The sequence below is a fragment of the Toxotes jaculatrix genome, chromosome 5 (genome assembly GCF_017976425.1).
Source record: "Toxotes jaculatrix isolate fToxJac2 chromosome 5, fToxJac2.pri, whole genome shotgun sequence".
In the NCBI taxonomy this organism is placed as follows: domain Eukaryota; kingdom Metazoa; phylum Chordata; class Actinopteri; family Toxotidae; genus Toxotes; species Toxotes jaculatrix.
This window is the reverse complement of record NC_054398.1, coordinates 12,962,253-12,976,190: the sequence shown is the minus strand read 5'-3', so window position 1 is coordinate 12,976,190 and position 13,938 is coordinate 12,962,253. Positions and strand designations below refer to the sequence as shown.

General features: G+C 48.6%; 1 protein-coding gene across 5 annotated transcripts in view; it reads right to left on the bottom strand.

The window, feature by feature from the left end:
• shank3a (SH3 and multiple ankyrin repeat domains 3a) overlaps window positions 1–13,938 on the bottom strand; it is a 198,538-nt gene that overhangs the window by 56,082 nt on the left and 128,518 nt on the right. For all 5 annotated transcript variants that reach the window (XR_005894099.1, XR_005894100.1, XM_041038626.1 and 2 more), the window contains exon 13: window positions 5,849–6,030. Coding sequence is in view for 3 of the 5 variants with exons in the window: in XM_041038626.1 (XP_040894560.1) it covers window positions 5,849–6,030 (182 nt within the window). In the remaining 2 variants the exon portion in view is untranslated. The remainder of the gene's footprint in view (window positions 1–5,848; window positions 6,031–13,938) is intronic.

Sequence of the window (13,938 nt, the reverse complement as noted above, 5' to 3'; positions counted from 1 at the left end):
GGCCGCACACACTTTATGATGCAAACAACAATGGAGAGATGCTCATACTTGCACATACACAGACACACACATGCATACGCACACACACGGTACACTTCATGCTACTACCAGACAGAAAGGAAGTCTAATTAATTCACCCTAAGCTCTCTGTGGGAAGCTAACACTGATATTTAGTCTAAATTCAACACTTAGCAAACAGGCTCTCATCCAACTTGATTTGCAAGCAGCAGATAAAGAGAAAATGGAGGAATACTTTGAAAAATCAAGGTAAGAATACGCAGGTAAAAGAAAACCGTTTCTCAGAACCAAACTGATTTTTTTGAAACTCACTAAAGGCATAATTTGCTCATTTTTATTTCGGTCTTAAAATGACATGTTGGAGCTGTAATGCACTTAGCACCTGTTGCTTGGTAACGGACAGATGCATATGCATTTTAGTCTTAACAATAGCAAGCTTGTGCGGTCAAAAAAAGAATGCATTGTACACTGCTTCATTTGTATAATCTACTGGCTCTTGGCCTTGTACAAAACACACATACACATCACTGTACATATATGTGTAGCTATTATTAGAGAGAATTAAGTAAACAAGAAGAGGAGCATACCTTCAGACAATGGGTTCAACAGAAAGCTTTTGCGGTTATGTGTCAGGCGTTCAGCATGCCAGCATTAGTAAATGGCTGAGCTATACTGTGTGTGTTCCCAGAGGTTGTAACAGCAGTAATAGCTGCTTTCTGAGCCTGTGTGAAGCTAGACCTGGAATTATCCATTAAAACCCAGTGTATGTGTGTGTGTGTGTGTTTGTGTCGGTATTGCTGGTCCAGGTATCCTCCACTGCCCATAGCAGTGTTAATATTCTGCACACACTGGGTTTGGCCAAACCCCATTAATCATGTTTGTGAATGTCTAATCTCAACGTTACTTGCGCTGGTTTCATTTTCATGGCTGTCTGCAAGATTTATAATGGCGTTTGGAGAAGGTGTATGTGCATGTGTGTGTGAGATGTAATACACTGTTACAAAAGCATGCTCTTAAATGTGTCACCTTGTTGAGGAGAAGAATGTCCTGAATGTGCAGTTAAAGATCCTGGAAGGGTGTGTGTGTGTGGTGGTGCTGGGGGGGGCAGTATGTTGACATACACATCTGTTCAGTTGAATGTATTTGTGTGCTCCTGTGTGCGGTGTTGGTAGCTGCAATTGTGTGTTGAGTTTGAGCAAGTGTGCACTTGTGTTTGTACGTGTGTGTGGCTCCGTATGTGCACGCATGTGCGCAAAAAGCTTGACCAGGTTACGGTGGCATATGTCCTCTTTCGTTACCATGGTGACGGTTAGTGGCCTTTCAAGACATGTCCATCCGAATGATGAGATCAGATTACATCAATGCAGGGAAAGAGCAGAAACAAACACAGGGGTGAGAGCTGGGGAATGAGTATAGCATGGGGTTGCATGAGGGTGGGGGGATGGGCTCGATAGACCTGTTAATGGAGTGAACTAAAAGGATCATCACACACACACATAAAACACACACAAAACACAAATATATTTACACAGCCATAAATATGACCAGATAATCACATGTACACAAAGACATACCACAAAATCAGATTTTCTTTTTTTGAAGTGCCGATAACAGCATACACACGCATCCACATATACACATACTCAAACGCCCCATGATACCAAGTGCTTGCTGGTTTTGTGGTCCAGTGGCAGTCAGCGAGTGAGGAAGGACAAACAGATCTCATTACCTGAAACTAACAGTGTGCTTGGAGAGCTGGATGTGGATGACCCCGCTAAATGGCGAACAGCGGGGCTGTTTGTCTAGACAACGGCTGTCTAGAGACATTGATCTCAGACAGCAGACCAATGGACTGACAATCACTGAATGAAGACTGGGAGTTTTTCCAAGCAATTCTTCATAACAGATGAGAAACTGGTTGGATAAAACGTGTGCTCGTGGGGACTCTAGCATTTGATTCAGTTGCTGAAACTAAGCCTACATTTAAGACTCATCTACTGTTGTACATTGGGGTTATAGATGCATCTATCCGTGCTAGTCAAAGTAAATGTGAAGGATGAAAAAGCAGAATCATGCCAGTTTTAAGAACCATTAGAATCCTCCTTCCACTTACACATTATCTCAGCCTAACAGATTCCTTTTTTTTTCATTTGCTCACACTCAACACTGTGAATTTAAAAATAAGCCTGAAGATTCTCGTTCATTGAGGTCACCAGAGGTAAGACTGCAACATTCACATCATTTACTTGTGGCAGAAGAATAATAAATAATTGTGTCTCCTTAATGATTTACAGTTTTAACCACTTTGTCATCCTTCTTTCAAAATTAAAAAGGAAGATATTAATTTTACCTTCATGTTCATCATCGTCATCATTAATGGCATTAGCGTAATCCTCATCGTCCTCATTGCACTGGGGGTCAGCTATAAGGCATTACATGAATTAATGCATAACTGAAAAAAAGTTATGACGTTTTTTTTCTCTTTGCTTAAAACTTTGGCATTGTATGTACCGGCTGTCCACAGACAAGTTACCAGCACTATCCCACTACAACAATCCACTACTGTGTGTTACTGCTACAGCACGGATTATGCATATTTCTCTAACTTTTATAATGAATCTTAACAGGATGTAAGTCTGAGTTTTGGTTGTTGTACACTTCCAAAAATTGTTATGCTGTGTAAGAGGCAAAAACTAACTGAAGGAGACTTGTCAGCTTACCTAAGATGGGGTATGGAAGTTGAAAGTGTCCTCTATCACAAAATTAGGCTAGTTAAGCTGCTTGCTCTAATTACATTTGTATTCAAACTGTGACAAATATCTTGCAGTGAGCAAAAACCAATGACCACAATATCAAGACTTCCAGGTTAAGACAGTTAATGACATGATATGGTCTAGAACCAGTTAGTTCAGCTGTGAGGTTTACATGAAGTGATATGGGAAGTGTTGCTATAACAATCTGCTGTATTTACCATCTGAATCCAGATAGTCATCCTTCACTACGAAAAGCATAAAAATAAGAAATCATTATATTGAGCAATGTTTAAGTTTTCAAGAATCTTATATTTATGAAGGCCTAGCAACACACACACACACTTTACCAGAAACATGCTACAGTCTACCGCTGAGAGCTAGAGTATGTCTCCCACAAGAACAAAATCAATGGTCTTCATTAAACTACACAGTGTGACTTCTTTCCTTGTATGGAATACAATATTCAACAGGGCACTGGTTGGTCCTACTGACAGACAAGCTAATAAACAGTTATGGTAATGTTTACATATGTAAGCATGGGTGCTAACACACATTACACATACACAGAAACACTCACAAACACAGACAGGTGATTCAGAGAAATTTACCCAGTCTGATCTCATCATAAAGATGCTCCTCTGGTATGGCTGGTGATTAACAGGGGTGTGAGGACATTAACAGGAGGACACAGATGAGTGTATGAATGATTTCATGTATCTGTGTGAGTATGTCTGTGTGGTTTCAGGGGTTGGTGGGGTTAACAGGCTAATTATCTCACTGTAACTGGATCATCAACATGTTTGTAATCCAAAGCAGCATCAGGGTTAGCTTCAGAGCACAAACAGTGCTGCTGATTTTTACTACGCATACATGAACAGTCACATACTCACACACGTAAACTAGTCTTGACCTCAATCAACATCCCTGAGGTTTCTGGTTTGTTTGTCATCTTAATCAGGAGGTTGGGACGGGAAAAGATTAAGAAATACATTCTCCTATCTTTTTCCCTCTCTTTCGCTTGCCTTACCACCTCCTTTCCGCCATTGCAAATGAGCCCTATTACTATTAGCAACTCATCCATTTATGAATGCAGATTAGATGAAATACATTATGTATCAAACCAAGGGTCATCCATCCCTAAAGAAAGTGGCTTCTCAAGCCCGGCTTCTCTGTGCACCAGGGGGGCTGGTCATTCCCTACCAGGACTACATAAAATCCACTTAACAGAATTTGGTTACCAAAACAAATCCTTTACTTAGAACCTGAACTGCCCAGGCAGTTTAAGCAGTTCAGCAACCAGCTGACATCAGTAATGTATTTCTCAGTTTATATCCCAGGACTACAGAAGCATAGTGAATGCCACACAGTAATGGTTATGATGGTCAGTGTTGCATAACAGAGCCAGATGGTTTACTTGGCTGGGCCATGGTGTTGGCAGTCATGCGGCTGTAAGCTTGTTTCCTGCATGGCCAACATGAAAGAATGGCAAAACACTGTGTTCACATTAGTGGCAGGGTTATGGATTCGGCTGCTCTGACAGAAAAGCCAGTGACAGCAGATCCATTCAGTAAATGGAGGAATACTGGCTGCTGTTGAGTCATCAGATTTTTTGATAACATTTGTGTCAACATCAGTATGCATCACAAGTTCAGACAATGCTGTATCATTCAATTTTGTTCAGCAAAAATAAGTAAAAAAAAAAAAAAAAAAAATTAAACTCAGATTCTGAGTTGTTTAGTCTGAATTGTTTATCACCTGATTTAATAAATAATGTGCAAATGAGAGAAGTGTTTACATAAAACAGACACAATACTATAAAGAAGAGGCATCAAAGCAGACAGGAGGAGGTCCACTGGTAAAGGTGTGTAAGAAGAGAAAAGCTGGAAGACAGAAAACATCTAGGAAGGGGTGGGAATACTTCAATATGTATCCAAGATCCAAGCAGAGAGAAGGGGTCTTGCCAGTGGGTTTAGACTACTGTTTGTGTGTTGCTTGCTACTGAATGAGAACTAGTGAGAAAGAGATAAGAAAGTGTGTGTGTGTGTGTTGATATTGTTTGCCCAAAATCCAAATTGAAATTCCAAATTGACCCCTAATCTGTACTTCCTGTGCTTCTGTAGATCTGAAAGGAACATGAGAGCTCTCAGCATGAGTGTGACTGCCCTCTCTCTCCAGCCTTTCTGAGGACATGAGGGAACTGTTTCCATTAAGCTAATGTGGGTTTGATCCATGGTGATGTATGTGAAGTGGCAGGATGTAGGGTGTGGGGTCAGTGTGGAGCTGGGCATCTGTGGACAGGTGATAAGAGGAGGGAGAAAAGCAGTTGTGCGTTCAGGGAGAGGCACTCTCACAGAGGAGGAAGGATAGTGGTATGCATACCAACGACAAAAAGCACACGGGACCTGTTTGAATTTGCATGCCCTATCCTTGAAGTAATCACAGATCTATACTGAGATTGTTAACATATCTCAAGTGGATTCAAACAGGGCCAGGAACTAACTGCTACACTGCAGGAGTACAGTTGACACACTGAGATTTATGGGAGAGATACAGGGTGAGAAGAATATTATGGAGTTTACCTTCTACGTCATTACAGTCATAGTCTTGAGTGAAGCATGGATGGAGACAAAAGCACACACACACAAACACATGAAAGCGAAGCCACGGCACTTCTGTGTAAAGCAGAAAACAGCACATTTACAAAGTGAATGAAATGATTATTCACAATGTCAAGCTCAAACGACACTGAAGTGACTTCCAGGTTGAGAGATTACATAACTGCTTTGCAGAGAAAAACATAGTGAAGTAATGATATGCTTAGCATTTGAGAAGTATGAGAGCATAGGAATGTCTGTTTTTTTTTATTCTGCAACAAACCCAACTCTGACAGTCATGCAAGCCACATGTAGTCATGGACTTCACAGGAGATCTTTAACATCACTAGTGGTGATGACAGGAGTTGCTGACATGCTATGAAATACAGAATAGCAGCAGTAATGTTAAAAAGTAGTAGCAGATTAAGTGAGGGGATAAAAAAATCTGTAGTAACACAAATGTAGTAGTAGTAGACAACCTACCTTTGACCCTCTCTCCACGATTAAGTTGGATCTCTCCCTCCCCCTGTGGTGTGTAGGGCTTGACCACGATGAAGGTACGTCCCGGGACAGCACTGTAGAGTTTCCGTTTGGGCCCGCGGGGGCCTGTCAGCGCTGGAGGGGTGTGATGAGGGGGGCTTGGGTCTCGCTGCACTGAGCCAGGGCTGTAAACAAACACATATGTTACTGTGGTGATTCCAGGGAGTTGGTAGCTGAAGCCCGTGGTCACCGACATGGTCGTCAGCGGGACAGCAACCTGGTGGCTCCCCCTGGTTGTTATGGTGGCCAGGGAGGGATTCATACACAAGTCCCTGTGCCTGCCGATCAACAGTCAACAGTCAGTGCTCCATGGGAGAGTCATGAGAGGAGAGTACACTCCTCCCAAACACTCCCCCCCTCCTCTTCTTATTCCCTCTCTTCCTTCCTTAATAGCACAGACAGTATCCTTCTTGCTCCCTTTTACCCTCACTCTCCTCTATCTCTCCCCTCTCCCCCGCATCCAACCCGAGGTAGAAGCAGAAATATTTAACGGTAAGAGGGACTGCACTGTTTCCTTCTCTGTATGGGTCTGTCAGATCCGTCTGGAAGCCCCCCTTAGTCAAACACATCCTGAGTTGGGGCTCCAGCAGTAGCCCTGTCCAGAGAGGGACAGAGATCCCCGAGTGTCCCCAGTTCCAGCTGTTCCAGGTTGGGCTACAGATCCTGCCTCGTCCTTGGGTCCTGGTTCTCCTGCTGTGGAGGAGAGAGGCTGGGTCTGCTCCCCGACTCCCGCTCCTTCTCCCGGGAGTCCCGCCGTGTCTGCCTCTCCTCTCCCCTCCACCCCTCAAACACACACACTCACTCACACACACTCTGGCAATGCTGCTGCTACTGCTACTGCTGCTGCTGCTGCGCTCCGTGGCTCCCCTCCCCTTTGACGGCTCGCTCACACTCACACACCACAAGCCCTCTATGTTCATTCTAGCCGTGCGCACATACACAGACAGCCCCCCCCCCCCACTTCTGCTAGCATTGCACCTCCAGAAGCATGGCATACGCCACTACCAGCATGTCGCTAACACATCATTGACATACACACACACACACAAGTCCCACAGCACGATTGATCTCCTCCTGCCTTTCTGCCTGCGAGCGTGCATGCGCCATGGCTCCCTTAGGCAGGCTGTGAGAGTATGTGTATGTGCGTGTCTGTGTGTGTATATGTGTGTGTGTGTGTGCATGCTTATGTGCAGTGGGGCGGGGGGCAAAAAGCTCCAGCCCATTTGGTTTAATTGTTGCTCCTCCCTCTTTCCCTTTGCCTTAAATCCCCTCCTTCTCTCTTCCATTCTCTTGCTTCCATTTCACCCTCTTATCCCTTCTCAACATTTCTTCGCATTGCATCTTCACTCTCTCGCTTTCCTCTTCTCTCTCTCTCTGGTGGTGAATTCTAATACAGCAGCGGCAGAGCTCCGCCTAGTCTTCATTCATCACTTCTTTGCCACCGCTGTGTAAGTTGCTTTCAGGATCATTCTGCTGCTTGTGCTGTCAAAGCTTTCTCTCAAGCATACATCAAAAACATATGTAATATATGTACACAACCTAAAAACTGCTTATATTTAATAAAATCAGATGATGTTTACCTGATCTGGGATTTGCTTGAGAGTGGATTTTTGTGTATTACAGACAAATTTGCTGTTCATTCGCCGGAACAAGTGATTATACACTGAATTGAGACTTTGATGCTATTTTCAGCAACATTTACCTAAAAGACCAGAAATCTCTAAACTAAACTAAATGCCTGTCTATCTACCTTTCAACCTCTTTCAGTCTCTTGCCATTTCTCCACTGGCACGTTGTATCAGTCACTTTATAGCCTTCATTCTTTCATTCACCTGATTCCAGCCTCCTATGCCCTTTCCCCTTCTTTCTCCATCCCTCTGTCTTCCCCATTTCTTATTTCAACCCTTGTTTGTCTCTTTCTCTCCCCAACTCTCTATTGCTTTTCTTGCTCTCCCCATCTCACCCAGCCTCTCCTTCTCCGTCCCCCTCTCCATCGAAACAACGGCTTGCTGACGGCTTTCCAATTACCGCAGGGACTAAGGGGCCGGGATGGCTGCCGCATGTTAATGTCTGAGCCCCGGCACTGAGCATCAGCCGCGCACACAGAGTGGAGGGGATGGAGGGCTGGAGAAGTAGGGAGATGAGGCTGTGTCAAAGTGACACAGACAGCTAAAAAATTAGATCTCTTAAGGATATCTATTTCAATGACTCAAATCTGCCTCCTCCACCCACACACCTTTGCCAGCCAATACGCCTACTCTGAGGTTATGTACACAGCCTGACCCCAGCTGCTCCCTGTAGCTGAGCTGATGATGGTTGGGTTGACACGTTATCTATGTGTCAGACAGAAAGTTTCTTGTCTTTAATGACCCCTTGGAAACTATATTTCAACATCATTTCAACATTACAACAATCACATTAAATCAAATTACAACGATTTTACTATTTCTCAGTAGAAATGTTCTTTAACTCTGTATAGTCTAAGATACCATTGCAAACATTAGTATCATGACCCATGAGTTGCCTCTGGTAATATCTTATAATTTAATTTTTATAATTTTCTACATTGTTTCATATCCTCTCTGGCAGTAATACAGTTTACAGACCACCAGAAAGCTTTGTACAGACCAGATGAGAGCAAAGAGAGGGCTCTTCTTTGTTGTTATCATGGCCAGGAAGTTTTATAAAACTGTTAAAGATTTTTAATTTATTTTTCAAGGGGACATAACAGATACTAAGTATTCTTGCCTTTTTCCACAGTCATCCATAAGTAACAAATGATTTAGACATCTAATGCTTAGTGTTTAGATTCATTTAAGATGGTGATATGATTCACCATTTATATATACAAACTCGTGCTGCATTTGACACAAAAGCTTTTTCTTTTTTTCTTGCTTATATTGTTCCGTTGTATCGCCTTTCTCTTCCCTTCTCTTCCACCGTGCCTCATTAAGAGTGGCTTCTACAAGATACAGATGTAGGATCCATTACATGCACACACAAGTACACACATCTACACAAAGTTCTAATGCAGTCTTTTACAAAAGCGCCATTGTTTCCTAGGACACCAGCCATGTCTCTGTAACGATGGCAACTGTCAATAAAAGGAAAGAAAATATAGCCAACAAATGCACTGATAAGCCAATAATATGAACCTGGATCTCTAACAGCCAATTTGTCATAAATCATTTGCCTTAAAATACACGGTTTACAGCCCCAGTTGACTATTCTCTCTATACTCTACATTCTTCTCACTACAAAAGCAAACAAACAAAAAAGTGCACTACAGCTATTGAATGTGGTAGCAGTAATTCATCTAACACAGATCACAGTGACCTTGACTCCCATTGTTGTTTTATTTTTCATAGAAGTAAAGGGATATTGTCATGACTAGCCCCTAAGGGGGCTGTTTTTGGGAACCCTTTTGTGGACTTTTGAACTCTTGTTTAGTTTGTTAAGTTTTGTTTATAGTTCCTGTTTTATTTTGAAATCACTGCCCTTGTGTATTTTGTCTTGTTCTACTTCCTGTCTTTGTCTTGTTTCCCTCCTTTGTGATTGTCTGCCCCGCCCTACTTGGTTTCACCTGTTGCCCCTTACCTTGTGTATTTAAGTCTCGTCGTTTCCCTTGTCAGTTCGTTTTCGTCTCATGCCATGTTCCATGCTTTTGTCTCATGCCGTCGTCATATGTTTCGTCTCATGCCATGTTCCATGCCTGTGTCGATATCCAAGTCTGTTCCTGAGTCTGTTTTTTCCCCGTGTCTGATCCCGTACCTGTGCCTTGCGTTTATTCCCCACCTCATGGACTCACATTGGTTTCCTGTTTTAAAGTAAGGACTTTTATATTTTTTGGTTTTTTGAGTGTTGATTATTGGCCCTGGACTCTTCCAGTGATTTTTGGTTAGTTAAAAGACTTTTAGTTCTACCTTTCAGCCGACACCTGCTCCCTCATCCCTGGTGGAAACTAGTCTTCGCCATCATCGTCCTCCAGCTTCACCTCCAGCGGGGGCTCAACTTTGCCACCGTCGCCCTGCAGCTTGGCCATCTAAGTTGCTTCACCTGTCTGATCATTCTCCCATGCGCCATCGGCCTTCTGTCCAGCCTCCTGGTCAGCCTCCCCAGCATCTGCGCCCATCTGTCTGGCCTCTGGGTCGTCTGCCTGAGGTCACCTCATCTGCCCTGGCAGAGGTTGATTATTGGCCCTGGACTCTTCCAGTGTTTTTTGGTTAGTTAAAAGACTTTTAGTTCTACCTTTCTGCCTGTCCTGAGGGTTTTTGCGTTTGGGTCCTAGTCCTTGCTCCCATAGCCGTGACAGACGGCAGACAAACAAACTGACCAGTATGGACCCAGCAAACCCCATTTCTGTGGCTGACTTAAAGCTCAAGCTCTTATCCATGTCCCAAGACCTTGCAGACATGAAAGCAATCAGTGGAGAGCTTTCGAATGTCTCCCGTCATCTGGATATTGTGCTTGAGTCCCAGCGGCCGCCCACAAGCAACTGAGCGAGGAATTTCGCCTGGAAATTGCTCCGACAGCTGGTTTTAGAAAAACTCTGGCCGGTGGAGTTGTTTCCAAAGCTAGCTGAACCGATGGGGGTGTCCCTATCAGATCCAGCTCTGGTCGACACCCAGGGTTTTGCAAAGGAACTTGTCAAGTGCCTTGGGGGTAATGTAAACTCCCAGCCAGCCTCCCAGTCAGCTAGCCTCTGGCCTACTAGCCTCCAGCCCGTCTCCCCTGTCCCTGCATCGGGGATCCCAGCCACGTCTCCAGTCAGCGGCCCGGCTGACACTTGCTTCCCGTCTCCTGCCAGCGGTCCGGCCGACTCCTGCCTCATGTCTCCAGTCGACGGCCCGGCTGACGCCTGCTTCACGTCTCTCGTCAGTAGTCCGGCTGACGCTTGCCGCACGTGTCCAGTCGGCGGCCCGGCTGACAGCTGCTTCACGTCTCCTGCCAGCGGTCCGGCCGACGCTTTCCCCACGTCTCCAGTCGGCGGCCCGGCTCACACCTGCTTCACGTCTCCCGTCAGCGGTCCAGCCGACTCCTGTCCCTTGTCTCCAGTCGGCGGCCTGGCTGACACCTGCTTCACGTCTCCTGCCAGCGGCCCGGCCAACGCTTGCCCCACGTCTCCAGTCGGCGGCCCGGCTGACACCTGCTTCACGTCTCCCGTCAGCGGTCCAGCTGACTCCTGTCCCTTGTCTCCAGTCGGCGGCCTGGCTGACACCTGCTTCATGTCTCCTGCCAGAGGTCCGGCTGACACCAGCTCCTCGCCTCCAGTCAACGGTGCTGTCAGCGGCCCGGCCGACTTCTGCTCCTCGACGCCTGCTCCACGTGTCCAGTTGACGGTCCGGCCGACACCTGCCCCACGTGTCCACTCTGCGGTCCGGCAGACACCTGCTCCTCAACTTCAGTCGGCGGTCCGACCGTCACCTGCTCCACGACTCCGGTTGGCAGTCCAGCCAACACCGGCCCCTCGACTCCGGGCGGCTACCCGGCCGAAGCCTGCTCTACTAGCCTCCAGCCCGTCTCCCCTGTCCCTGCATCGGGGATCGCGGCCACGTCTCCAGTCAGCGGCCCGGCTGACACTTGCTTCCCGTCTCTCGTCAGCAGTCCGGCTGACGCTTGCCCCACATGTCCAGTCGGCGGCCCTACTGACATCTGCTTCATGTCTCCGCTCGGCGGCCCGGCCGACATCAGCTCCTTGCCTCCAGTCGGCGGTCCGGCCGAGTCCCGTCCCTCGTCTCCAGTCTGCGGCCCGGCTGACACCTGCTTCACGTCTTCTGCCAGCGGTCCGGCCGACGCTTGCCCCACGTCTCCAGTCGGCGGCCCGGCTGACACCTGCTTCACGTCTCCCGTCAGCGGTCAGGCCGACTCCTGTCCCTTGTCTCCAGTCAGCGGCCTGGCTGACACCTGCTTCACGTCTCCTGCCAGCGGCCCGGCCGACGCTTGCCCCACATCTCCAGTCGGCGGCCCGGCTGACACCTGCTTCACATCTCCCGTCAGCAGTCCGGCTGACTCCTGTCCCTTGTCTCCAGTCGGCGGCCTGGCTGACACCAGCTCCTCGCCTCCAGTCAACGGTGCTGTCAGCGGCCCGGCCGAATTCTGCTCCTCGACTCCTGCTCCACGTGTCCACTCTGCGGTCTGGCAGACACCTGCTCCTCAACTTCAGTCGGCAGTCCGACCGTCACCTGCTCCACGACTCCGGTTGGCAGTCCAGCCAACACCGGCCCCTCGACTCCGGGCGGCTACCCGGCCGAAGCCTGCTCTACGTCTGCTGTCGGCGGTCCTGCCGAGGCCAGCTCAACGACTCCGGTCGGCGGTTCGGCCGACACCTGCTCCCTCATCCCTGGTGGAAACTAGTCTTCGCCATTATCGTCCTCCAGCTTCACCTCCAGCGGGGGCTCAACTTTGCCGCCGTCGCCCTGCAGCTTGGCCATCTAAGTTGCTTCGCCTGTCTGATCATTCTCCCATGCGCCATCGGCCTTCTGTCCAGCCTCCTGGTCAGCCTCCCCAGCATCTGCGCCCATCTGGTGGCCTCTGGGTCGTCTGCCTGAGGTCACCTCATCTGCCCTGGCAGAGGTTGATTATTGGCCCTGGACTCTTCCAGTGATTTTTGGTTAGTTAAAAGACTTTTAGTTCTACCTTTCTGCCTGTCTTGAGGGTTTTTGCGTTTGGGTCCTAGTCCTTGCTCCCATAGCCGTGACAGACGGCAGACAAACAAACTGACCAGTATGGACCCAGCAAACCCCATTTCTGTGGCTGACTTAAAGCTCAAGCTCTTATCCCATATATGTCCCAAGACCTTGCAGACATGAAAGCAATCAGTGGAGAGCTTTCGAATGTCTCCCGTCATCTGGATATTGTGCTTGAGTTCCAGCGGCCGCCCACAAGCAACTGGGCGAGGAATTTCACCTGGAAATTGCTCCGACAGCTGGTTTTACAAAAACTCTGGCTGGTGGAGTTGTTTCCAAAGCTAGCTGAACCGATGGGGGTGTCCCTATCAGATCCAGCTCTGGTCGACACCCAGGGTTTTGCAAAGGAACTTGTCAAGTGCCTTGGGGGTAATGTAAACTCCCAGCCAGCCTCCCAGTCAGCTAGCCTCTGGCCTACTAGCCTCCAGCCCGTCTCCCCTGTCCCTGCATCGGGGATCGCGGCCACGTCTCCAGTCAGCGGCCCGGCTGACACTTGCTTCCCGTCTCTCGTCAGCAGTCCGGCTGACGCTTGCCCCACATGTCCAGTCGGCGGCCCTACTGACATCTGCTTCATGTCTCCGCTCGGCGGCCCGGCCGACATCAGCTCCTTGCCTCCAGTCGGCGGTCCGGCCGAGTCCCGTCCCTCGTCTCCAGTCTGCGGCCCGGCTGACACCTGCTTCACGTCTTCTGCCAGCGGTCCGGCCGACGCTTGCCCCACGTCTCCAGTCGGCGGCCCGGCTGACACCTGCTTCACGTCTCCCGTCAGCGGTCAGGCCGACTCCTGTCCCTTGTCTCCAGTCAGCGGCCTGGCTGACACCTGCTTCACGTCTCCTGCCAGCGGCCCGGCCGACGCTTGCCCCACATCTCCAGTCGGCGGCCCGGCTGACACCTGCTTCACATCTCCCGTCAGCAGTCCGGCTGACTCCTGTCCCTTGTCTCCAGTCGGCGGCCTGGCTGACACCAGCTCCTCGCCTCCAGTCAACGGTGCTGTCAGCGGCCCGGCCGACTTCTGCTCCTCGACTCCTGCTCCACGTGTCCACTCTGCGGTCCGGCAGACACCTGCTCCTCAACTTCAGTCGGCAGTCCGACCGTCACCTGCTCCACGACTCCGGTTGGCAGTCCAGCCAACACCGGCCCCTCGACTCCGGGCGGCTACCCGGCCGAAGCCTGCTCTACGTCTGCTGTCGGCGGTCCTGCCGAGGCCAGCTCAACGACTCCGGTCGGTGGTTCGGCCGACACCTGCTCCCTCATCCCTGGTGGAAACTAGTCTTCGTCGTTATCGTCCTCCAGCTGGGGCTCGCCTTTGCCGCCGTCGCCCTGCAGCTTGGCCATCTAAGTTGCTTCGCC